Source organism: Glycine soja, chromosome 18 (genome assembly GCF_004193775.1).
Source record: "Glycine soja cultivar W05 chromosome 18, ASM419377v2, whole genome shotgun sequence".
In the NCBI taxonomy this organism is placed as follows: Eukaryota; Viridiplantae; Streptophyta; class Magnoliopsida; order Fabales; family Fabaceae; genus Glycine; species Glycine soja.
Window position 1 is genome coordinate 13,178,131 of NC_041019.1, and position 24,491 is coordinate 13,202,621.

Sequence of the window (24,491 nt, forward strand, 5' to 3'; positions counted from 1 at the left end):
AATATGTTTTCATTGTTTAAGAGTCCATTTATTAATTTTTGTTCTGGCCCCAATAATGTGCGAGACGGCCCTGCTTGATAGCATAATGCTTATTTTTTTAAAAAAAGCTATATAGTAATAAAATATATTGAGTACCGACAATGGAAACAGAAAGTGTGTCTAACATAATCAAATACTATATATTTTTATCCAAAGTTATATTAAAAAATTCTGGTCACAGTCAAAGTGGAACTAACATAATCAAAAACTATTTGTTTATCCTCAATAATTTTCTAAACAATTGAAATGGATCTGATAAGACAATGACCATTTCTGGGACTACACTCATGAGTGAACATCATAAAAGCACAACTAACTGACATACACAACCAAATTATAGATAAACAGAATATAGACACAAAATATGGTGGTGAAGGTGTACGGTCCAACCTATGCATGCCCCAAGAGAGTGCTGGTGTGTCTGATTGAGAAGGAGATTGAGTTTGAAACAGTGCATGTTGATCTCTTCAAGGGAGAGGCTAAGGAACCTGAGTTCCTTAAGCTGCAGGTTCAATTTTTCTTTTACTATTTAATTTTTTGACCCACTTTAATGTTTTGCTCTATCACACTGTTTGCTTCACTTGGTTTGAGGATTTTGGTAACTGTTTTTTTCCATGTTCAATTATACTTGTGTCTAATAAATCTGCAGCCATTTGGATTGCTTCCTGTTATTCAAGATGGAGATTATACTCTCTCTGGTAAACCACTTAACCCCTTTCTTATCTTCTGCACTTTTCTTTTTTATTTCATGTGGAATGTAGTTAAGGGTTGCTGGTTTTGAACTTTTGACCTTTCCCCTTGATGTTCTTTACCTTGTGCCCTTATTAATATGGGTAGTTCAAAGTTCAAACTGTTGATCAAGAATGTTATTTGAGTCTTAGAGAGTTCATTATTCCCCTGCACTGTTTTCTTTCCTAATTGTGATTCCTTTGTTTTAAAAGGACACATAGGTGGTTATAGTTCAATTACTCCATGTAATTGATTTGTTGGAATTTGCATATGATTGAAATATTTTATATATGGATTTTAGAAGTTATGGTTTGATGCATCATGCATGTAACTACAGAGAACTTTAATGGTTTAGTAAGACTTGGTTTTTGTTGTGTGAAATTTTAAATTCTGTCCGAAAGCCTGAATGCCTTCCTCAAAATTTATTTTCTTTGCTATTTGCGAGTATTGAATAATCTGTATTCATACCAATATATTTTAAACCAATTTTGCAGAATCTCGTGCAATAATAAGATACTATGCAGAGAAGTATAAAGACCAAGGCACAGACTTGTTGGGAAAGACAATAGAGGAAAGGGGTCTAGTGGAACAATGGCTTGAAGTGGAGGCTCATAACTTTCACCCACCACTCTTCGACTTGGTTATTAATGTTCTGTTTGCCCCATTAATGGGTGCTCCTTCAGACCCAAAAGTGATAGAAGAGAGTGATAAAAAGATTGAGAAGGTGCTGGATGTTTATGAGGAGAGGCTGTCAAAGAGCAAGTACTTGGCTGGTGATTTCTTCTGCCTTGCTGATCTTAGCCACCTACCAGCTGGTCATTATTTGGTGAACCAAACTGGGAGAGGGAATTTGGTTAGAGAGAGGAAGCATGTGAGTGCTTGGTGGGATGATATTAGTAATAGACCATCTTGGCATAAGGTTCTTCAGCTATATAAATACCCTGTCTAGATGCTTAATTAGTTGTACCCCAACATTCCAAGATGGTTTGAGGGATGTGCCTTCAGTGTTGTCCACTACCTGCTTGAAAATAAAATGGAGGCTGTCTGCAAGATGTGGACCTGTGGTTTGTTTTTGGATCTATTCCTGTTCCTGAATAATAACATTGGATGGTCAAAAACACAGAATTAAGAGTATGGAGAATTATAATTAGTTGTTAGGTCCATTTCTTGCAATCTTAGAGCCAAGTAATAATAAAGATCAGTATTTAAATCTTCTAAGTTTGGATCTTGACATAAATACAATAATTACCATCTGCAAATAATGATTATGAGTAGAGGAAATGATACAGAACTATGAAGTATAGATGTATGTTTTACTTAAAATTATCTTGACAAATAGATATTAGCAAGTAAAATATCATTTTATCCTTATGATTCTTAAAAGTTTTTGATAAAAGTAAAAAAAAAAAGTCTCACCAAATTATCTTTATTAGGTTATCATCATTTTTTTTTCATATACTTCTTTAACTTCTTCTCATCATACCTAAACAACCATTGAAGACTAAAATTAGGAAAATGAATTCAAGATTTTTCTTTCTTTTTCCTAGATTTTCTTAGATTTTGAAAGTCACTCTTAACTTTCACTAATTTATGAGATTGTGAAGAAAGTGTAAGTGACATGATAAACAGATTTGTATCGAATTTGCATCACATTGCATTGGATGATTGAACAAGACAATTTGATTTACTATCTTCTTTTTTTTGTTACTCAAAAACAATTTTTTCTAGCTAAAATTGTTTGTTATATCAAAATGCTTTATTGGGAAAGTTTGAGCTGTTGACTTGTGTGACACATTGAAGTTGCTCATCAAATTCTTGAAATTGGATATGACCTTGAACGAGTTATCCTCATTTTTTGTATGTTTCAACAATCTATAGTGTGGAAATGTTTAATATTTAGAAGAAAAAAAATTAGTCTTTTTATTGGCAAATGTTAGTTTGTTAGTTTTGTTATAAATGTCAATTGGGGGATTCGAACCCACGATCTCTCTCCTCTCCCTTATCCCTTCACCCTTCTCACCGTTGCTATGATCAAACCTTCTATTGCTAATGACTCACCGGCACATTCAGGTTTGAGAAACGTAATTTCAATTTGTTGTTCGTTGTGCTTGTTATGATGTTTTAAATAATATTTATGCTGAATTTATTATTACAGAGTTGTGCCTATTTTAAGTTTGTAATTATTTTAGTTAGGAGGGCACACTTAACTAAAGTGCAAGTTATTGGTATAAGAATGCATATGTCGGTATGTTGGAGTACAAGTGTGAGGTGAAGTCTCACATTGTGTAGGAATGAGAAGGTTGAACACCATATAAGTGAAGAAAAAACTCATAAACCTGAGCCTTAAGGTTTTGGGTTAAGGTGTGGTGTCAAGTTTACTTATATGATTGCTCATGGCCCATTGGTGTAAATCTCTTTGATGTTTATCCCGCTTCGGTTCCCCAACAACGGGTATCAGATAACACTTAACTCCGGGTTCAAATTCGAAGGATTATAGCAGAGGCGAGTTAAGGATTTGTTGGCACAACAAGGTCTTTCGAAGGCGCTATGCAACTTGAAGCTTGAGAAGATGGAGGTTTTGGATTGGGAGGGGTTGCAAGAGAGGGTTGTGACAACCATACACTTATGTTGGGTAGACGAGGTTCTTTATCACGTGATGGAGTTGACGTCGTTGGGGGAGGTATGGAAGAAATTAGAGAGTCAATACATGTTAAAATCGTTGATGAACAAACCGTGTCTTAAGCAGGAACTATATGGGCTAAAGATGTAGAAAGGTTCAGATCTCCAATAGCACGTGAGTGCCTTCAATCAGATTATCAACGATCTAGCAAGGTTGGACGTAAAGATTGAGGATGAGGATAAGGCATGTATTTTGCTGTGTTCTTTGCATTCTTCTTACAAACATTTGGTGACAACCTTAACGTATAAGAAAAACTCAATGAGTCTGGAGTCAATACAAGATGCACTCATGTCTCATTCTCAACGGAGACAAAATGCAGTGAGGAGTTCACAAGATGATGGTCTGTATGTGAAGGGGAAACAAGAATGTGGAAGAATACAAGGAAAGGGTTTTGGTGGTAGGTAGAGGAAGAAGTCCAAGTCTAGAGAACGCAAGAAAACAATAGAGTGCTACAAATGCAACCAGAAGGGGCATTTCAAGAGGGAATGCCGAGACTTAAAGAAATCTGGTGAAGGGGCATCCCACTCAAAAAATGTGGCAAAGACCAATGATTCAGACTACTACAATTAGGAGATGTCTATTATAGCGAGGGAGATGTTCCCTCTGGTTCATGCAGTCAGTTGACAGATGCATGGATTCTGGATGTTTTTACCATATGACTCCTAACAGGGAGTGGTTCACCATATACATGTCATGTAATTTTGATAGTGTCTATGTGGGTAACAACAAAGCATATGTTGTTGGAATGGGACAAATGCATATTTCTATGGATGATGATGGAGTAAGAACATTATGCGAAGCCAATGGGACAGATGTAGATTGCTATGAATTTGATCTCACTTGGTACCTTGCAAGCCAATGGTTTCAGATGGAGATAGGGATACCTTCAGAGTGTGCAAGGGGGGCGTTGACTATGACGAAAGCATAACAGACTGTAGGAAATATTTACAGGCTATTGGGGAGCACAATTGTAGGTCGGGTTGCATCTGTTGAGTCTGATGATGATGCTACTAGATTGTGGCATCTGCATTTGGGTCATCTCAGTGAGCGTGAGATGACAAAGCTTTATAAGAGAGGACTCTTGAAAGGAGTTCGAAGTTGCAAGTTAAACTTGTGTGAGTATTACGTGCTTGGGAAATAGAGCAAGAGTGCAGTTTCAAGCTACGAAACACATTGTGACATCATCTACCCCGACATACATATACTTAAGAAAAACATATAAAAATCAAAAATTTAATAAATCAATTTTATTAAAATCACTTAAACAAATTCACGTAGGTAAAAGGGTCTCATTCACTTCAGTGTTACCAAATAAAACCTATTAAAAACATCTTTGGCTCACAACAAGGCCATCCAAAACTCTAAAGAATGAACTAAAGGCTCAACATATGAAACAAAATGATAAAAAATACATGTCCAAAACTTCATGCAATTAATACAGAACCTCATGTCCCAATGTCACATCCTATCAGAGCATTGTGTTCCAGCGTCCTCTAGCGTGAGGTTCTTCATAGCCATCCACCTAACTATTTTCTCCCATGAACACAAAGTTCAAGATCATCACAAGATCCAAACACAAATAGAACACATGAAGTGAGTTATCACATTCCTAACTAATAGAGAGAAATGGGACAACATAGATATACATATCATATAAATGAAATACAACTTACTTTAACACAGTTCATGTCATTCCACCACTTATCACGTAACATCACATCTCAACACTACATGTGTCACATTTTCACATCATTCAAGTACTCAAGGGTCAAAACACAATATCACTCAACCAATCAATATCGATCAATACACAAGCGTTATGCAACAATATACTACGACTCAATCATATGTGCAATGTGGTATCATGTCAGTGAAAAACCTCGTCGAACGCCTAAGAGTACATAACAAGACAGACTACACACTGGTGAGTCAGGTCACTCTCACTAGGTAAAATCATAGGGAGACCAGTAACGGTCGCACTGTTTTGCGAGAATGCTCTAACCATGCGGGATTGGCACATGCTTAAAGGAGCACTCAAATCGAGTGTATTTACCCCAAGGCCTAGACTCCGAAGAGTCCGTTAAGGTCTCTCCCTCTTGATTCATGTCAAACCCAGAAAACATTTTAGCATGCAGACTTTATCTAAGAAATATTCAAAACACACAACTCCTTAATTGTTCTCAAAATAATTTTATCTCGTCGCGCCTTAAAGTGATTAAACTCGTTGGGTTCCCATAGTGGCTCCCATCACAATACTCGTTGCGCATTAACTCGTCGCCCTTAAAGGGTCTTACAGTCATCTGATTGTATGGTTCAGAGCTCACAACTCAATGCACATAACATCTCAATACACATGCATCTTACAATTCAACACATACTCAATTTATCACATACACTAAATCTCAATCACAATGTTAAAATTCCAAAACAACATGTTATCACACCTCATGAATCATATACACATCACACAATATTAATATATACATGACACAAACACAAACTTTACCTATGAACTATACAATACACACAACTACTCAATTGTTTTCAAAATCATTTTAACTCGTCGCGCCTCAAAGTGATTCAACTCTTTGGGTTCCCACAGTGGATCCCATCACAATACTCATCGCGTAAAAACTCGTCGCCCTTAAAGGGTCTTATAATTGTGTGATTACACAATTTATAGCTCATAACTCAATACATACAATATCTCAATACATATGTATCTCACTATTCATCACATATTCAATTTATCACTCAAACACAATTTGAATCACAATATCATGATCCCGATATAACAATTTATCACGCTAATCTAGTAAATCTTGTCCAACACAAAAAAATTATATAAAAATGTTTCTCACAACATGGGGAGTAAAACCCTTCAATTTCACATAATCATATTAAAATCAAAGGAATCAAAATCATAGGTCAAAAATACGAAACACCAAGAACACTCAATTTTATCAACCAATTTGCATCAAGACATCAATTGATCCTTCAAACATAACAATATCCTAATTAAAATCGTAAAAGAAGAATTATAATTCAATAAACATACCAAAATAAATCTCAATCCTCTAATGATACCTACACATGTTCATTTTAACCCCAATTGAGATAAACTCATCCATTACCTCTAAGCGAGCTCACACGAGTTGTTCGACAGTGATAGTAACATCTCTAGCGGTTTCCTAAGATTCCTCAAGCTTTTCCTCTTGTTGCAATGCTAAGGTTTCCAAGCGTTAAAGAGAATGAGAAGGGATTAGAGCCTCCATTTCACCGTCTTTGTGCGAGCAATATTTCTCTCACCCAAATCCCAATGATGGGGTTGTGCAAAAATGAGTTCCGAACCTGGTGTTCAAATTTCATGATGATCCAATGGTTAACGAGTCTAGGATCATAGTTTTACCGAGACAGATTTAGGTGTATGCGAGAAAAAGAGAGCTACATGTGAGGGACATTTCTCTCACCATAATTTTGCAAATCCCAATGGTGGCCTTGTGTGAAAATAAGTTTTGAACCTGGTATTCAAATATCACGAAGATCCAATGGTTAACGAGCCTGGGATCGTTATTTTACTGGGATAGATTTGAATGTATGTGGGAAAAGAGAAGGTTTTAGGAGAAGGGAGAGGGAAAACGAATTTGAGAGGAGAGTGTAGAGACGTACTGTAAATGTAAAAACTGACATAATATGTCTTTATTTATAACTAGAGTACTCTCAGTCTATGATTTACTCTATTTTTCTTTACTTTATTATTTTATAAAAAGGAATTATATTTTACTTTCTATCAAATGAATAAATAAAACATTTTTTTATTTTCTAAGAACATATATTTATTTTATTTACCTTAAAATCATTATTTTAATTAATAAAATTATTTCTCCTTATTTATTTAATTACAAAAATCTCATTATTTTTCTAAAATTTCTATTTATTTTTAAATAAAATCCTTTTTAATTTATTTTACGAAAAAATGGGATGTTACACATACCACCAAGGGAATTTTGGATTATGTGCATACTGATGTGTGGGATACTACTAGAGATTCGTCCTTGGTTGGTTCTCACTATTTTGTGACCTTCATTGATGATTTTTCTCACTAGGTCTGGGTGTACTTCATGAATAGAAATTTAAAGTCTTTGAGAAGTTCAAGCTGTGGAAGGCTAAGGTGGAGAATCAGACGCACTGAAAGATCAGGTACTTGAGGTATGATAATGGCATGGAATAGACAGACTCACGGTTTCAAAAATTCTATGAGGAACATGGCATTCAAAGACATTTCTTAGTACGAAAAACACCATAACATAATGGTGTTACAGAGAGGATGAATAGGTCTCTTACTAAAAAGGCCTAGTCTCTGAGGTTGCAAGCTGGCCTTTCTAAAGGGTTTTGGGCAAAAGTAGTGAATATGGCATGCTATCTACTTAATCGATCACCACGAGCATCACTAGATGGGAAAGTTGTAGAGGAAGTTTAGACTGGTAACCCTGTTGATTTTAATAATTTGAGAATATTTGGGTGTCCTGCTTTTGTGCATAAATCTAGTGATGAAAGATCTAAACTTGATCCAAATTATAAAAAGTGTGTTTTCGTATGTTATTCCAAAGGTGTGAAGGGGTTAAGGTTTTGGGATCCAATTTCCAAGAAAATGGTAATCAACAAGGATGCAATGTTTAATGAGCTATCCATGTTAATAGAGATAGTTGAGACAACTATGCTAGTGTCTAATGGAGCTTCTCCCAGCTCCATGGAGGTTCAGGTGGACTTTGAGCGATTGTCAGTGATTCTTGAGAGGGTAGAACCATGTAATCCAAGACCTGCGGCCCCACCCTCACATGAGCTTGGATCAGTGAGTCTAAGTGAACAACATCAAGAGTACAATCTTGTCAAAAATAGATATTGTCGCACCATTAAGGTCGTTGTCCGATTTGGGTTTGAAGAATTTGCTAAGTTAGTTATTTTTTCACTTCTCACTAGTGTTGGAGATCCTTCTACTTTTCAAGAGGCTATGAACAGCCTGGAGAAAGACAGATGAATGGGTGCTATGGTGGAGGAGATTGAGTCTTTGTAGAAGAATCAGACATGGGAGCTAGTTCAGCTTCCTGCGGGCAAGAGAGCCATAGGATGCAAATGGGTGTACAAGAGAAAACCTCTAGTATCAGAAAATGAAGGGGAAAAGTTTAAGGCTTGCCTAGTAGAAAAGAGGTATGCACAATTGAAAAGGGTTGATTATGATGAGATTTTCTCCCAGTGGTAAGACACACTTCTATCATGGCAGTGCTAGCCTTGGTAGCCAATTGTGACATGCACTTGGAGCAAATGGATGTGAAGACAACATTTCTTCATGATGATCTAGAGGAGCAAATTTACATGGAGCTTCCAGAAGGGTTCAGTAAAGGTGGATCGGGTTAGCTTGTTTGTAAGTTAAAGAGGTCTTTGTATGGATTGAAGCAGTCTCCAAGGCAGTGGTACAAGCGGTTTGATTCTTACATGCTTCGGATTGACTACAGACGATGTGAGTATGACTATTGTGTTTACGTGAGGATCCTTGATGATGTCTTTTTTATTTTTTTGCTACTGTATGTTGATGATATGCTGATTGTTGGCAACCATTTGCATGATGTGAATGAGTTGAAATCACTGTTGAACAAAGATTTTGACATGAAGGACTTCTGTCCTGCCAAGAAGATGCTTGGGATGGAAATCAAGATGCTTGTGGCTTTCACAATAGGGCTATTTTTAGAAGGTGCTAAACAAGTTCAACATGAGTAATGCGAAGCCTATGAGTACTCCATTAGCAAAACACTTTGAGCTTTCTATAGATCATTGTTTGAAGACAGATGTTGGGGTGGAGTACATGTCAAAGGTTCCTTATGTCAGTGCGGTTGGTTGCTCAATGTGTGTTATGGTTTGCACTAGACCGGATTTGGCACATGTTGTAAGCCAAACCTGCAAGTTTGTGTCTAACCCAGGAAAGCGACATTAGGAAGCAATGAAGTGGATCTTGAGGTACCTAAAGGGTACAATAGATCATGGTATTATGTTTGGCACTCAACGGGTGATCCTTCAGTTGTGGGATATGTGGATTTAGATGACAAAAAGTCTACAACAGGGTATGTCTTTACTTTTGGAGGTGGGTTTGTTTGTTGAAAGTCCATAATTCAGTCTCTTGTGACAATGTTAACAACTAAAGCAGAGTACATGATAGTAGCATAGACTAGCAAGGAAGCTATGTGGTTAGCAGGGCTAGTGAAGGAGCTCGGCATTGAGCAATGTGGAGTTTAGATGCATTGTGATAGTCAAAGTGGAGCCGATATGAGGTTCCACAAGATCAGGGAATTGATGACATCTGGTCAGGTTCTACTCAAGAAGGTTCATACTTCAAATAATGCAGCTGATATGTTAACTAAAACGGTCACAACTGATAAGTTCAAGCACTGTTTGGATTTTTTGAATGTTGCTCAATGCTAGATGTGTCAGGAACCCCGACCCAGGACATTATGAAGTGAACTTGTTATTTATCTTCCACAAGACTGAATATTCACCAAGGTGGAAAATGTTGTGCATGGCTCATATTTTATGGGCAGAGCAAAGTTAGACTAGTGTAAGGGCCACTTGTTGTTGGATTACAAAGTGGTTTGGGGGTGCAGGGGAAAATCCCTCGCAGAACGCGTAGTATTGTTCGCGGATTAAGATAAGATAATGCATGCGTAAAGATAATATACGCATTAAGATAATGTACACATAATGATAATGTATGTGAGTTAAGATAATATATGCGGTTTTAAGATAATGTACACGTATATTTTATATATATATATATATATCTTGATGTAACCTCATTGTTGATGAATAAGAAAAGAAATCATTTTGCTCTCGAGGATGTAGGCACACTTGTCGAACCGCATTAAATCTCGTGTTTGTGTGAGTGCATGTGATTTCTCTCATTCCCTTTAGAATTCAAGGTGTTATTGCTAACAATTGATATTAGAGCTGATGGTTCGACTTGGTAACTGACTCAGACGAGTAAGATGACGACGGTGGATCCTAGGCCCGGGGATCCCTTGTATCGAAAGTTTTCCTGGTGGTGGGTCCAAGCGATGAGTTTCGTGGGTTGAACAATGGTGCAAATATCTAGAGCTTGTGGACTCTAATTAGTCATATCCTTTCATGTTTAAGACTGGGTATTGAAGGAAGTTAAAAGGATGGAAGCAATATGCATCATCATTTATCAAGGCAATGGCCTAAGCCTTGCAACTTATGTGATTGGAGGCTATGATCAATAACTTTTGATGGAGACAGTGAGAAAAAGATACATTGTCTATCTTGGAATAGTTTGTGCAAACCAAAGAGAAAAAATAGGCTCGAGCTATAGAAGCTTCAGATGCTTTAGTTTAGTTATGTTAGAAAAGCAGAGTTGGACTGTTGGAAATTACTCAAGAATCAGTGTTCCCTCTTGTTTAAGGTACTAAATGGCAGATATTTTCCCAAAGGAAACTTTAAATTGGATATCGACCTAGTTATGCTTGGAGGAGCTTTGTGAAAGCAAGTGAAGCTATTGTGTTTGACCTTAGATGGTGTATTAGAACAAGTTCCTCTGTTAAAATACGGGGAAATCCAAGATTGCCAAATCAACCTAGCTTAAGTTTGGAGTCTATGTCTGTTGGAGCCTACATCATTAGTAAATAGCCTTATTGATGAAGATCTTAAAAACTGGAATGAGCCTTTAATTAATGTAGTTTGAATTTCCTTCTTTTCGAGGTGGCTCAAGTCAAGAATATCCTATTCAGTTAGATATCTTGCAGTGGCACTGGTCCTAGGATGGTCCGTCCATACACAGTTAGATCAGCTTCCCACAGGTTGATGTTTAGACATGAAGCTGATAACCAAGGCAGTTCTTCACCAACTTTTGAAAAATTAGAGTCCAAATGGTAGGTTGATCAAATCCTCAGCCCAACTCTTTTGCTCATGTTGGGCAATTTGGAGCCTTTTAACCCCTAAACGGTTGTACACACAAAGCTAACCAATTAAGATCTTTAGTTATGTTGGTCTAAGGCCTGAAACGCATATCGAATCTAAGAGAGTGATGCTGAAAATAGCAAGGGAATGCTGCTAGAGTAGTCACATTAAAAAAATTGATAATAATTAAAATATTAGCAAATTGGAAAATTGGTGTTCTTCTACTTCACTGTCAAGAAATGGTTTCCCTCAGTGAAAGAAAGGATGGACCACAGTAGCAATTTTTCATGGAAAAAGAATAATGTCAAACTTGTTTTGGGATTCTTTGCTTCTTAGAGTCTATTAGAATAACTTCTTGCCAAAGGTAAACTAAAGGAAACATGCCATTCTTTCATGCATTATTTTCCCAAGCATAGAATGTTCTTTATAATTGCATCCCTTCATGATTTTTGTGGTTACAATTTAACAATTTCTTTATTTTCTACAATTTTTTTTCCATTTTAAGCCCATTAAATTATGAACATAGTACATAAAATAAAATGAAAGGTAAAATATATTTTTAATCCCTAATAAATATTTAAATTTCATGTTTGTTTTCTGATAAAAAAATTGTTTGCATTGAGTTCTTAATAAAATAATAATTTTATTTTTTTATCATTCACATTGTTTTTAGTTTTTTTATAAATTAGTCAATTTTGTATTATTTTTAGATAAATTTTTTTTATTTGTTATTGATCTTTTCAAAGGGACTAATAACAAATAAAATTTTTTTATTAAAAAATACATAAAATTCATTAATTTTCAAGGATTAAGAAAAAGTACTGGACAAAAAAATTATTAGGAAACAAACATAAAATTTAGATATTTATTATGGATCACAGATATATTTTAGCCTACAATGAAAAATAGTTTATAATTTTAAATTATATATCTTTTATTTTCTTTGCTTGACATTAAAATAAAATCTGGATTAACATTTTCTTCTTATTATGTAAGAATTTTAAAAATATAGATTTTTTTATATAGACTAATTCATATTTAATTTTATTTTAGGAATTTAAGTTTCTAATTCTAATTAAGAAGTATAATAATTTGAATTATGAGTTCGATCTGATTGAAATTTTTTTATATAAGCAAAGTTTCAATAAATCTCAAATTTAATTATAAGCATATACTGAGTTAATAGAAAGTTACATTAAACTCCATGTTACAAACGACCAAGCGCATAGATAGATTAGCTCACGATTGTTCCGATTTAGGAGTCTCGAGATCGAGTTCTAAGTTATTTCACTTTTTAGAATGTATACACATTAGTTTTTTGGGTGTTTAATTAAATTAAGGCAAAATTGCACTTTTGTCCCCCAGTTTATCTTTAATTTCAAATTTGGTCCTCCTATAATTTAATTCACAAATTTGATCCTCCAGTTTTATAAATCCCTGCAAAATTGGTCCTGAAAGCCTAATTTAGACGTTGACCGTTAACCTCATACGTTGATTGTCACGACTGCCACGTGTCAGCGTCTGAGTAGTTTCCTATAAAGACTTCATTTTTTGTAGGTAAAATTGTAATTTGGTCCCCCAATTTTACTCTAATTTCGATTTTGGTCCCCTTATAATTTAATTCACACATTTGGTCCCTCAGTTTTATAAATCCTTTTATAAATTCAATCACATTTGATTACTGGAGAAGTTGTATTTCAAATAAAAATACTATTGTCATACATAGGCCACTTAAGCAGTCGTATACACATGGGGGAGCAAAAAAAGAAAAAAAAAAGGGGGGGTTATTACAGAACCTGTCAAAGAGATCTGAAAATTTCAGAGGCAGGTTGAGATTCATGCACCACTTTCCCAAGTTGAACAATCCCAGAAGTGGGAGAGAGACAAAGAGTGATTTTTCTTTGGGTTCCAAGTGAGTGAAAAACTTGCGATGAAAAAGAAGTACGGGATTTATCAATACCTACCATGTCTCTAGTACCGGTGGTTAAACTATTCAAAAGACCAATTTTGCAGGAACAATTTATAAAGGGATTTATAAAAGTGACTAAATGAGGGACCAAATGTGTGAATTAAATTATAAGGAGACCAAAATTGAAATTTGAGTAAAATTGGGGGACCAAAAGTACAATTTTACCTACAAAAAATGAAGTCTTTACAGGGAACCACTCAGACGTTGACACATGACATTAACACATGACATTGACATGTGGCAGTCACACGTGACCATCAACGTCTGAGGTTAACGGTCGACGTCCAAATCGGGCTTCCAGGACCAATTTTGCAGGGATTTATAAAATCGGAGGATCAAATTTGTGAATTAAATTATAAAGGGACCAAATCCGTAATTGGAGATAAAGTGGGGGATCAATTTTACAATTTTACCTTAAATTAATTACCTATTACATGTCTCAGTTTATTATCATATTGCAGCTCGGCTATTGTTCATGAGTTTTAAGGTCATTGTACAATAGAAAGAAAAGGATTGATAAATATTAAAAGTTCCTGAATCCAAACGTTAGATTTGTTATCACAACCAACAACAACAAAAAATGTTAATACATGTTAGTTTGTTCGTATACACAATTAAATTCCACTGTATATGTATGGTGAAATATTACAATAGCTTAAGAAAATTACTTTTGTTTTACATTTTATTTTATTTTTCATTTTTTAAAACATTGTGATTATTCTTCTTTCTTTTTTTTTTCTTTTTGTTGGTTAATAGTGTTTTTTTTTGTTGGTGAAAGGTTAATAGTATGTTTAGCTTTTGCATTTTTCTATTCCGCACTATTTTTTTTCTTTTTATATTTTTTTCCTATTAAAGTTTTTTTTCTTTTTATTTTCTCTTATTCTTTTTTGTCTTACAAATTTTAAAAAAATTATTTTCAAATTTACCTAAAGATCAATTTCAATTTTTGTATCGAATCAGTTTCAGTTTTAAAATCAAAATTAAAATGGATGAGTTCTAAAAAGTGAAATATTTGTGAAGAAAATTTTGCTATCCATAATAATCTTAAATCACCTCAATAAAATTGTCTCATGTGAATTATATATGTAATATATAGAGAAAAAAACGTCCATGTGAAGAAATGAATGACGTTTAACTTTTGTCCTTTTGTTCCATGTAATGGTTAGTGTAACTAGATGCCATAATCTATCAGTTTTTTTATAAATTCAGAAAATCTCTCAACAGCGTCCCTCAAGCTTGTTGCCAAAATATTTTGTTTCTTTCATCAGTTTTTCATGAATTCTCAAAGCCTGACACCACTCTGTCTCTCAATCTAATTGCAAAAATATTTTGTTTCAGTCATCAGCTCTTCATAAACTCTCCCAATACTCCATCCCTCAATCTCGTTACAAAAATAAACTGTTTCTTTCATCAGTTGTTCATAAAGTCACAATCTCTCAACACTGTTCCTCCTCAATCTTGTTGCAAAAATATAGTTTTTTTCATCAGTTTTTTTATAAAGTCTCAAAAGCTCACATCACTTTGTTCCTCAATTTTATTGCCAAAATATATTGTTTCTTTCATCAGTTTTTCACAAAGTCATAAAATCTCCCACAACTCCATCCCTCAATCTTGTTGCAAAATTCTATATTGTCTCTTTCATCAGTTTTTTTATAGTTTCAAAACCTTACACCACTCTATCCCTCAATCTTGTGGGAAAAAAAAATGTCTATTCGAACAAATCCCATGAAAGCAGTGCCTACATTGTTGAAGCGGCTGGTGACAGTAGAGAAACAACTCAAACAAGTGAATTTGAATGATTTGAAGTCTGAGTTGATTAGGATAAAGGACCTGTTTTCCTTAGTGAAGAAAAATGAAGAAGAACTCCTTGACACATTAACAGTCCTGGATGGCTATCTTCGCAACAAAAACATAAATAAGTTGACAGAAGAGGAGGGACACATTCGCAAGAGAATAAGAGAATCAACTCAAAAGTTGCTGCCTGCTGGTGAAATCCAAAGTACTAATATAGAGGATTCTCAGTCATCAAGAAAACTCCCTTCGAGCCTACAACGTGAGGAGTTGGAAATGATTGAGGTAAATTGTAACAAACTTGATCATGTTGGAAAACGTTGCTTGTTGTCTCTCTTACATTTCCCTGAAAATGCTGTTATGAAGAAAAGTAATATAATTCTCTGGTGGGTTGGAGTGGGTTTAACAGCAAATGAAAATGGTGAGGATGTGTTTGACAAGCTTATGGATAATAAAATAATTGTACCGCATCGTAGTGACAAGTATCCCATTGAGAATAAATTTAGAATTAATCCTTGTGTCCATCATATCCATAAGTCAGGGAAGTTGTTGTTAGAAAATGATGAAAAGCAGCCTTTACAAATTATAACCCCATCTCATCATAGTGATTCAGGTACTTATTTAGCACTTGACAAACAAAAGGTTAAACTAAGTGATCAGTTTGGTTTTAAATCCAACAATTGCAGAAGTGTTTTTAATGTTGGTGCAAGTTATCTTAATTTTGGACCCCAATGGATGGCCAAAATGAAGCATTTGGAGGTGCTTCAACTGGGTCGTTGGCTGCAAGGTTCACCAAAACATCATATTGAAGTGGAGAGTGAAGAATTCTTGAAGGAGTTAAGGGATCAAAAGGAGTTGAAGTATCTTAGCCTTCGCGGGATATCAAGAATATCTGAACTGCCACTCTCCATTTTTCAACTCGAGAGCCTAGAAACTCTCGATCTGAAGGCCTGCCACAATCTAGAAACATTACCTAATGATATTGCATCATTGAGAAACCTCAGACATTTGGATTTGTCTCAGTGTTACTTGTTGGACAGAATGCCAAAGGGGATTGAAAAGCTGGCTAAGCTTGAAGTACTCAAGGGATTTGTAATAGGTAGTTCTATCAAGACTCCCTGCAATGTATCAGATCTTGCACATTTGTCAAAACTAAAGCAACTCAGCATACATATAGGAAGTGGGGCCGTGATCCAAGATAAAGAGTTTGAAAGCTTGGAAAAGTTGTCTGAACTTGAGAAACTCAAAATATCATGGGGTGTGTTTGACACAAGGTACAGTGCTATTCAGGTCACTTTGCCTTCAAATTTGAAAAAGTTGCATCTTGAAGGGTTTCCTGGACAAAATATACCAGAATGGTTGAAGCCTGACAAGATAAGTACGAGTTTGTGTGAGCTATCTATAACAGGAGGAAGACTCAAAAGTATGGATCTTCAACAATATGCTCACGTGTCTTGCTCATTACAGATCATACGTCTCAAGTACCTAAAACATTTGAAGCTTGATTGAAGCAACAAAGTTGCTGGATCTGTTCCCTGATTTTGTTTTGTTTTTCTTTTCTCTTGATTTGTGGTACGTAGAAATAAAATATGTTCTAAATTATCAAGACTTTGAATGGAGAGCATTTTGAACAAAGAGAGGTGAACATGTTATTTTGAATGTCAGTCCCTGTTATTTTGCTAAGCTAGGAATCGTTTTTTACAATAACATGTTATATTGTCCACTTTTGAAATCCTTTTGAACCTTCATAGGATAATAACCGGACTGCATTCTAGCAACTTAACTCAACGACTTCTTTTCCAATTTTTAGCATAGATGCAACATTATCAAGTACCTGAAAGTAGAATGAATAGAAGAATATAAATCTAAAAAAAAAAAAGCAGTTCCCTGTATAAATATAACAATCCGTGATATACATTCTACAATACTCAAGCAAATTTGTAAATAATCCAGTACATTGTTCCTGTTGACATTTCTTCACACTGGTAGCAAATGTCCCTGCTTGTTTAATTTAAAGTTTTCCATGCTTCATTTCTAATTAATGCAATGTAGGAGGCAAGCACCCTCATACAGTCATAAAGGTGATTGGGATCTTGATCATTTCATTACCATACTAATACTGACCCCCACATATGCTTTCCCTTGCTCATAATATACTGATACTTCTTGTCATACCATCCTCTCTGAAAAATCATCTCACTCAAATTCAAATCCAACTCTTTTGTTTATTCTGTTGGGCCATTCATAAATGCACAAACGATTTGGTTTGGAGCCTTCTATCCTCTAAACGGTTAATTGTAGTACAACCAATTAAGATCATTAGTTATGTTGGTGAATGACATGATTGAAACCCGTATAGAATCTAAGGAAATGCTGCTAGAGCATTCGATAACTTTAATAAATTGATATTAATTACAACCTTGACAATTGAAAAATTCTATTGCTCTACTTCACCAATGGATTCCCATTGTGTAAAAAAGGATAGACTACTGTAGCAATTTTTAATTGGAAGAAGGAATGATGCCAAACTTTTTATTTGGTTCTCTCTGCTTGTCATAGTCTGCTGAAATAATTCCATTTGTCAGACAAATAGACTACTGTGGCAGTTTTTCCTGGGAAGAAAAAATGACGTGAAACATGCTTTTGGGTTCTTTGCTCGTCATTGTCTATTGGAATAATTTCTTCCGAAGGAAAGGTACCCTTCTTTCATCATTTTCTCAAGCAAAGAATGTTCTTTATTGTTGTCTCCCTTCATGATTTTAATAAATTTTTATTTTCTACAAAACTTTTTTATTTTCTTTGCCGGAGTTTTAAAAAAATAAAATGAAGCAATATTGTCTTGTTATCTATGAATTTTATAAATTTATATTTTTTATTACTATAGACAAATTCATATTTAAATTTATTTTACGAGTTTAAGTTTGTAAACAAATTTTATTGAGTGAATACCAAGTTACACTAAATTACATGAAAAAGAAAATAATGACATTAAACTTTTGTCATTTGATTCCATGTAACGATGAGTTTAACTTGATACCATAATTTTTAATATATTAAAACTATATACATTGCAGTCTTGTCTTCAGTTTTGCATCAAGTCACAAAATCCCGCACCATTGTGTCCAAAACTATATTGTTTCTTTCATCAATTTCTCATAAGGTCCTGAAACCTCTAACCACAATGTCCCTCAATCTTATTGTAAAACTATATTGTTTCTTTCACCTGTTTTTCATAAAATCACACAAATTCTCTCGTTACTTTGCCCCTCAAACTTATCAGAAAAATATACTACTTCTTTAATCAGCTTTTCAGAGTTACAAATCATCTTCCACTCCACCCTTCCCTCTTGTTGATCAAACACAATGTTTTTTCAACAATTTTACATAAAGTCTCAACCTCACACCACTCTGTTAGTATAGAGCAATAAAAGAAGAGAAAGAAATAAAGGCAAGAAAGAAAAAGACATACAGTTTAACGTGGTTCAGCACACAATGTATGTGCCTACGTCCACGGCTACACTAGGAGAACTTTTTATTACTTGCACATAAAAACTTACAAGGTGTCTCTATATATAACACTAGTGAGACACAAGTTTTTACAAACCAAGCGATGTGGGACTAAGCCCACACAAGTTTTACATACCAAGCGATGTGGGACAAAGGAACTAAGACCACAAACTCTAACAATTCTCCCACTTGGGGTCTAAGTTCCAAACTCTAGCAGCTCCTTGTAAGCAACGAGTTCATCGACTCTTTACCTAGTGTAGCGCCTTCATCTTCAATTATCCTTGAAGGCCAACTGAGGCAATGCAAAGCCTCAGTTTGTCAGTTGTAACAGCTTTAGTCAACATATCTGTTGGATTCTCTGATCCTAAGATCTTCAATAAAGATAAGTCTCCATCATTTATCAACTCCCTGATAAAATGGTATCTTAATTGAATATGCTTGCATCTAGAATGGAAGACTGGATTCTTAGCAAGACTTATAGCACTTTGACTGTCACTAAACATTGGAGCATCATCTTGTTCTTTCCCCAATTCATTGAGAAAATTCTTTAGCCAAATCATCTCCTTAGCTGCTTCTGAGATAGCTATGTACTCGGCTTTCGTGGTTGAGAGAGCAACTCTATCTTGAAGTTTAGACTTCCAACTCACAGCAGTACCTCCCAAGGTAAAAATGTAGCATGTGGTGCTCTTCTTGGTATCAAAATCTCCTCCCAAGTCTGCATCTGAAAATCCCTGTAAAGTGAGATTGCCTTTTCTGAAGCACAAACACATCTCTGAAGTACCCTTCAGATATCTGAGTATCCACTTTACACCTTCCCAATGCTCCTTTGCTGGATTTGATAGGAACCTACTGACAACTCCCACTGCATGTGCTATGTCAGGTCTGGTACACACCATAGCATACATCAAACTCCCAACTGCTGATGCATATGGTACTCTTGACATGTAACATTTTTCTTCATCTGTCTGCAAAGATTGCTTCTTTGAAAACTTCAAATGAGATCCCAAAGGGGTATTCCTGGTCTTAGAATCTCCAAGGTAAAACCTGTCAAGCAACTTCTGTATATATTTCTCCTAAGACAACTTCAAAATTCCTTCTGATCTGTTTCTAAGAATTCTCATACCAAGGATTTGTTTAGCTGGACCAAGATCCTTCATTTCAAAGTTTTCTGCCAACTGCTGCTTCAACCTGTTAATTTCTGTCATACTAGATCCTCCAATCAACATGTCATCAACATACACAACAAGGATAACATAACTATTAGTATATTTTTAACATAGCAGCAATGGTCCATGTCACATCTTTTGAATCCTGAGTTGCTCATAAACTTATTAAACTTCTTGTACCACTGCCTCGGTGCTTGTTTCAAGCCATACAAACTTTTGTGAAGCTTGCATACAAGATTCTCCTTGCCTGGCACTTCAAAACCTTCTGGTTGGGTCATATAGATGTCTTCCTCTAAATCCCCATGCAAGAATGCAGTTTTAACATCTAACTGCTCCAAGTGAAGATTCTCTGCAGCTACTATGCTCAGAATAACTCTGATGGTAGTCATCTTTACAACTGGAGAGAAGATCTCTGTGAAATCAATTCCTTGTTTCTGCTGAAACCCTTTCACCATAAGTCTCGCCTTGTATCTTCTTCTACCGTCAGATTCTTCCTTTAGCCTATAGACCCACCTATTCTGTAACGCCTTCTTTCCTTCTGGTAATTCAGTTAAAGACCACGTCTTATTCTTCTGAAGGGATGTCATCTCATCTTTCATCGCTAGCTCCCACTCAATAGTGTCATTCCCCTGTGTAGCCTCATTGAAACATTTTGGCTCACCAGCATCAGTTAACAACAAATAATGCAATGAAGGGGAATACCTATCTGGTGGTACTGAAATTCTGCTAGATTTTCTTGGAGGAGTTGATGGTTCTGGTTCTGGCTCAACCTCTACGCCTGTACTCTGGTTTCTGTTGGCTACATCACTTTCTAAAATTTCTTCAAGTGTTGCTTTCTCAGAAATTTCTGACAGTTTACCTGCACATGTAGATTTTGCAGAAAATTTGTCCTTATAAAATAAGTTCTCATTAAAAGTAACATTTCTGCTTCTGATAACTTTCTTGGTTTGGTCATCCCAAAACTTGTAGCCATACATGTCAGATCCATAACCAATAAAATAACACTTCCTCGCCTTCGGATCCAATTTATCTCTACTATTAGAGTCTGTCAATATATATGAAACACAACCAAAAATTCTCAAATGTGAAAGTTTTACCTCCTTTCCAGACCATACTTCTTCAGGCAACTGATAATTCAAAGGAACTGATGGTCCTCTATTGATGAGATATGCTGTTGTGTTTATTGCTTCTTCCCAGAATGCTTTAGGCAAGCCAGATTGGATCCGCATACACCTTGCTCTCTCATTCAAGGTTCTATTCATCCTTTCTGCAACACCGTTTTGCTCAGGTGTTCCTGGTATTGTCTTAATCATTCCGATCCCATGTTCTGAACAGAAGTCTTTAAACTCCTGACTATCATACTCCCCACCATTGTCAGATTTCAGACTTTTAACCTTTAGACCTGTCTGATTTTCAACTTCTGCTTTCCACCTTTTAAACACAGAAAACACATCAGATTTATTTTTAAGAAAATAAACCCATACCTTTCTGGTAGAGTCGTCGATAAAGGTGACATAATAGCGTGAGTTTCCAATAGATTTCACTGGGGCTAGCCCCCAAACATCTGTGTGCACCAATTCTAGCTTTTCAGCTTTAAGAGTCATCCCTGCCCTTGAGAAACTGACCTTTTTCTGCTTTCCAAGGATACAATGTTCACAAGCACCAACATCAACATGCTTGAGGCTTGATAGCTTACCCTTTGCCGCCATAAGCTTCATTCCTTTTTCACTCATGTGTCCAAGTCTTTGATGCCACATGGTTGAATTATTGACAGCCTCAGTAACTGCTACCATATCCTCATCTGCAATCATGTAAAGAGATCCTCGCTTCTTTCCACGAGCCACAATGAGATTGCCTTTTGTTACCTTCCAAGCTCTATCTCCAAAAGTGGTGTGATGTCCCTCATCATCCAACTTCCCTATAGATATTAAATTTCTCTTTAAGGCAGGAATATGTCTGACATTGTGCAATGTCCATAGGGATCCACTGGAAGTCTTGATGTTGATATCACCTCTTCCGACAATGTCAAGAGATTTTCCATCTGCAAGGTAAACCTTTCCAAATCTTCCAGAAACATAGTTAGACAATAAATCTTTAGAAGGAGTAGTGTGGAACGACGCACCTGAGTCCATGATCCATGAATCAACAGGACTATCCAAACTGCAAATTAATGCATCATCAAGTTCATCAATTGCTGCATTTGCGGATTCATCATCATCGCGCTTCTTGTTTTTGTGCGACTTGTTCTTCTTTGGTGCCTTGCACTGATTGCTAAAGTGACCTCTCTTGTCACAATTCCAACAAGTAACATCACTTTGAAATTTTCTCTGACCTTTCCCTCTTGACTTTCATCTGCCTCGACCATTCTGACCCTTCTGGGTAGTCCTTCCCCTGCCTTCAGTATTCAATGCTGAATTGGAAACATGACTGGAAGATTCTCCTGAATCTCTCTTGCGAACATCTTCGCTCAAGATCAAGTCATGGATGTCACTAAGCTTTAATGTGTTCTCCCTTGTAGAACTACTAACTGCAGTAACAGTTGCAGCCCAACTATCCGGTAGTGATGACAATAGAATCAATGCCTTCACCTCATCCTCAAATTTAATCTGCACAGATTCCAATTGGGCAAGAATAGTATTAAACTCATTAATATGATCAGTTACACAGATACCTTCTCCCATCTTGAGGTTGAACAACCGGCGCATCAAGTATACTTTGTTGGCTGCTGACGGCTTCTCGTACATATCTGATAATGCCTTCATTAAGCCTGCAGTAGTCTTCTCGTTCACGATGTTGAACGCGACGTTCTTGGCTAATGTCAATCTGATCACGCCAAGAGCCTGTCGATCTAGCAAGTTCCATTCTTCTTGCTTCATGTCTTCTGGCTTAACCCCTGATTAGGGCTGATACAGCTTCTTCTGATATAGATAATTCTCTATCTGCATCTTCCAAAAGCTGAAATCTCTGCCATCGAACTTCTCGATCTTCACCTTCCCCTCTTCTAATGCCATTGCTCCCACTGCCTCCTCTAAACTGAGAAGACTCCCACTAATTCCTTTAAACTAAGGAAATCCCGTGGAGTAACCAAAAGCTCTTGATACCAGTTGTTAGTATAGAGCAATAAAAGAAGAGAAAGAAATAAAGGCAAGAAAGAAAAAGACACACAGTTTAACGTGGTTCAGCACACAATGTATGTGTCTACATCCACGGCTACACTAGGAGAACTTTTTATTACTTGCACATAAAAGCTTACAAGGTGTCTCTATATATAACACTAGTGAGACACAAGTTTTTACAAACCAAGCGATGTGGGACTAAGCCCACACAAGTTTTACATACCAAGCGATGTGGGACAAAGGAACTAAGACCACAAACTCTAACACACTCTGTCTCAAAATCTTATTGCAAAAACATTTTGTTTCTTTCATCAGTTTTTTCCTAAAGTCACAAAATATATATCCCACCACTATGTCCCTCAACAAAAAAAAATGTCTATTCGAACAAATTCCATCAAAGCATTGCCTACATTGTTGAAGCAGTTGTTTGTGACACCCTCTATCTCAACATGCATATAATTGGAAAAATATATAATATCCGAAATTTAATTAAATCAATTTTATTCAATAAAATCGTAAGTAAATTCTCGTAGATAAAAGGTTCACATTCGTTTCACTGTTACCAAATAAAACTTTTCATAAATATTTTCAACTCAAAATAAGGTCATTCAAGTTTACAAAAGAACTCAAGTTAAGCAATAGAATAAAATAAAGTAAAATAACATATCCAGAACATCATGCAATTGAAACAGAAACCCAAGCCATCTGTTCTCACGAGGTTCCTTAAAGTAATCTACCTAGTCATTTTCTCTCACGAACACAAGGTTCGAGATCATCACAAGATCCAAATACAAACAACACACGAGGAGGGAGTTATCACATTTCTAAATAAAATACAAACAAACAGAGACATAAGCAAAATACATTATATAAATATTTATCACATAGCTCAACTTAATATAATTCACGTTATTTCACCACTTTATCATTTAAAATTCATTTTTAATCAGTAATCACATATACACGAATCACACACTTGACTCAAGACATAACAATACTCACCAATTTCATAATAAACAATTCTCAAGTGTTATGCAATAATTATACTAAGACTCAAGCTTATATGCAATATGGTATCATGTAAGTGAAAAATAACACCAGGGCACCTAGGAGTACATAACAAGACATGTCATACAATGGGTATTTCAAGTCACTCTCATTAAGTGAAATCATAAGGTGACCAGTCAGGGTCACTCTGTTTTGTGAGAATACTCCAACTATATGGGATCAACATATGCTTAAAGAAATACTCAAACCGAGTGTATTTACTCTCATGACCTAGACGCCGAAGAATCTATTAGGACCTCACCTTCCTGATTCAGGTCAACTCCTAAACAAGTTTTGCACGCAGACACTGCTCATGAATTATATAATATCCATGACCTTACACTTGTTTTCAAACACATTTTACACATTGTGATACAATGTAACACCTCGGGTTCCTAACTTGAAATCCTACACTTTCCTTTTAACATCTCGCACATAAATACTTTTCTTGATAAATCGAGTTATTTTATAATTCACAATTTAAC

The 24,491-nt window shown here is 35.7% G+C and overlaps 2 protein-coding genes across 3 annotated transcripts; both read left to right on the forward strand.

Moving 5' to 3' along the window:
• Positions 1 to 286: 286 nt before the first annotated feature.
• Positions 287 to 1,986, forward strand: LOC114395486 (glutathione S-transferase F10-like). Of its 2 annotated transcripts, none has more exons than XM_028357280.1 (3): positions 287 to 547; positions 689 to 737; positions 1,263 to 1,986. In XM_028357280.1, exons 1-3 carry the CDS (start codon positions 404 to 406, stop codon positions 1,715 to 1,717), a joined length of 648 nt encoding a protein of 215 aa, XP_028213081.1. In that variant the 5' UTR covers positions 287 to 403; the 3' UTR covers positions 1,718 to 1,986. The 2 variants fall into 2 exon arrangements, with proteins under 2 accessions (XP_028213081.1, XP_028213082.1); XM_028357281.1 differs by having other exon boundaries at positions 420 to 547; positions 631 to 737.
• A 13,097-nt stretch (positions 1,987 to 15,083) lies between these two features.
• LOC114396953 (disease resistance RPP13-like protein 4) lies at positions 15,084 to 16,679 on the forward strand. Its single transcript, XM_028359109.1, has one exon. The coding sequence runs from the start codon at positions 15,084 to 15,086 to the stop codon at positions 16,677 to 16,679; it is 1,596 nt and encodes a 531-aa protein (XP_028214910.1).
• The last annotated feature ends 7,812 nt before the right edge of the window (positions 16,680 to 24,491 follow it).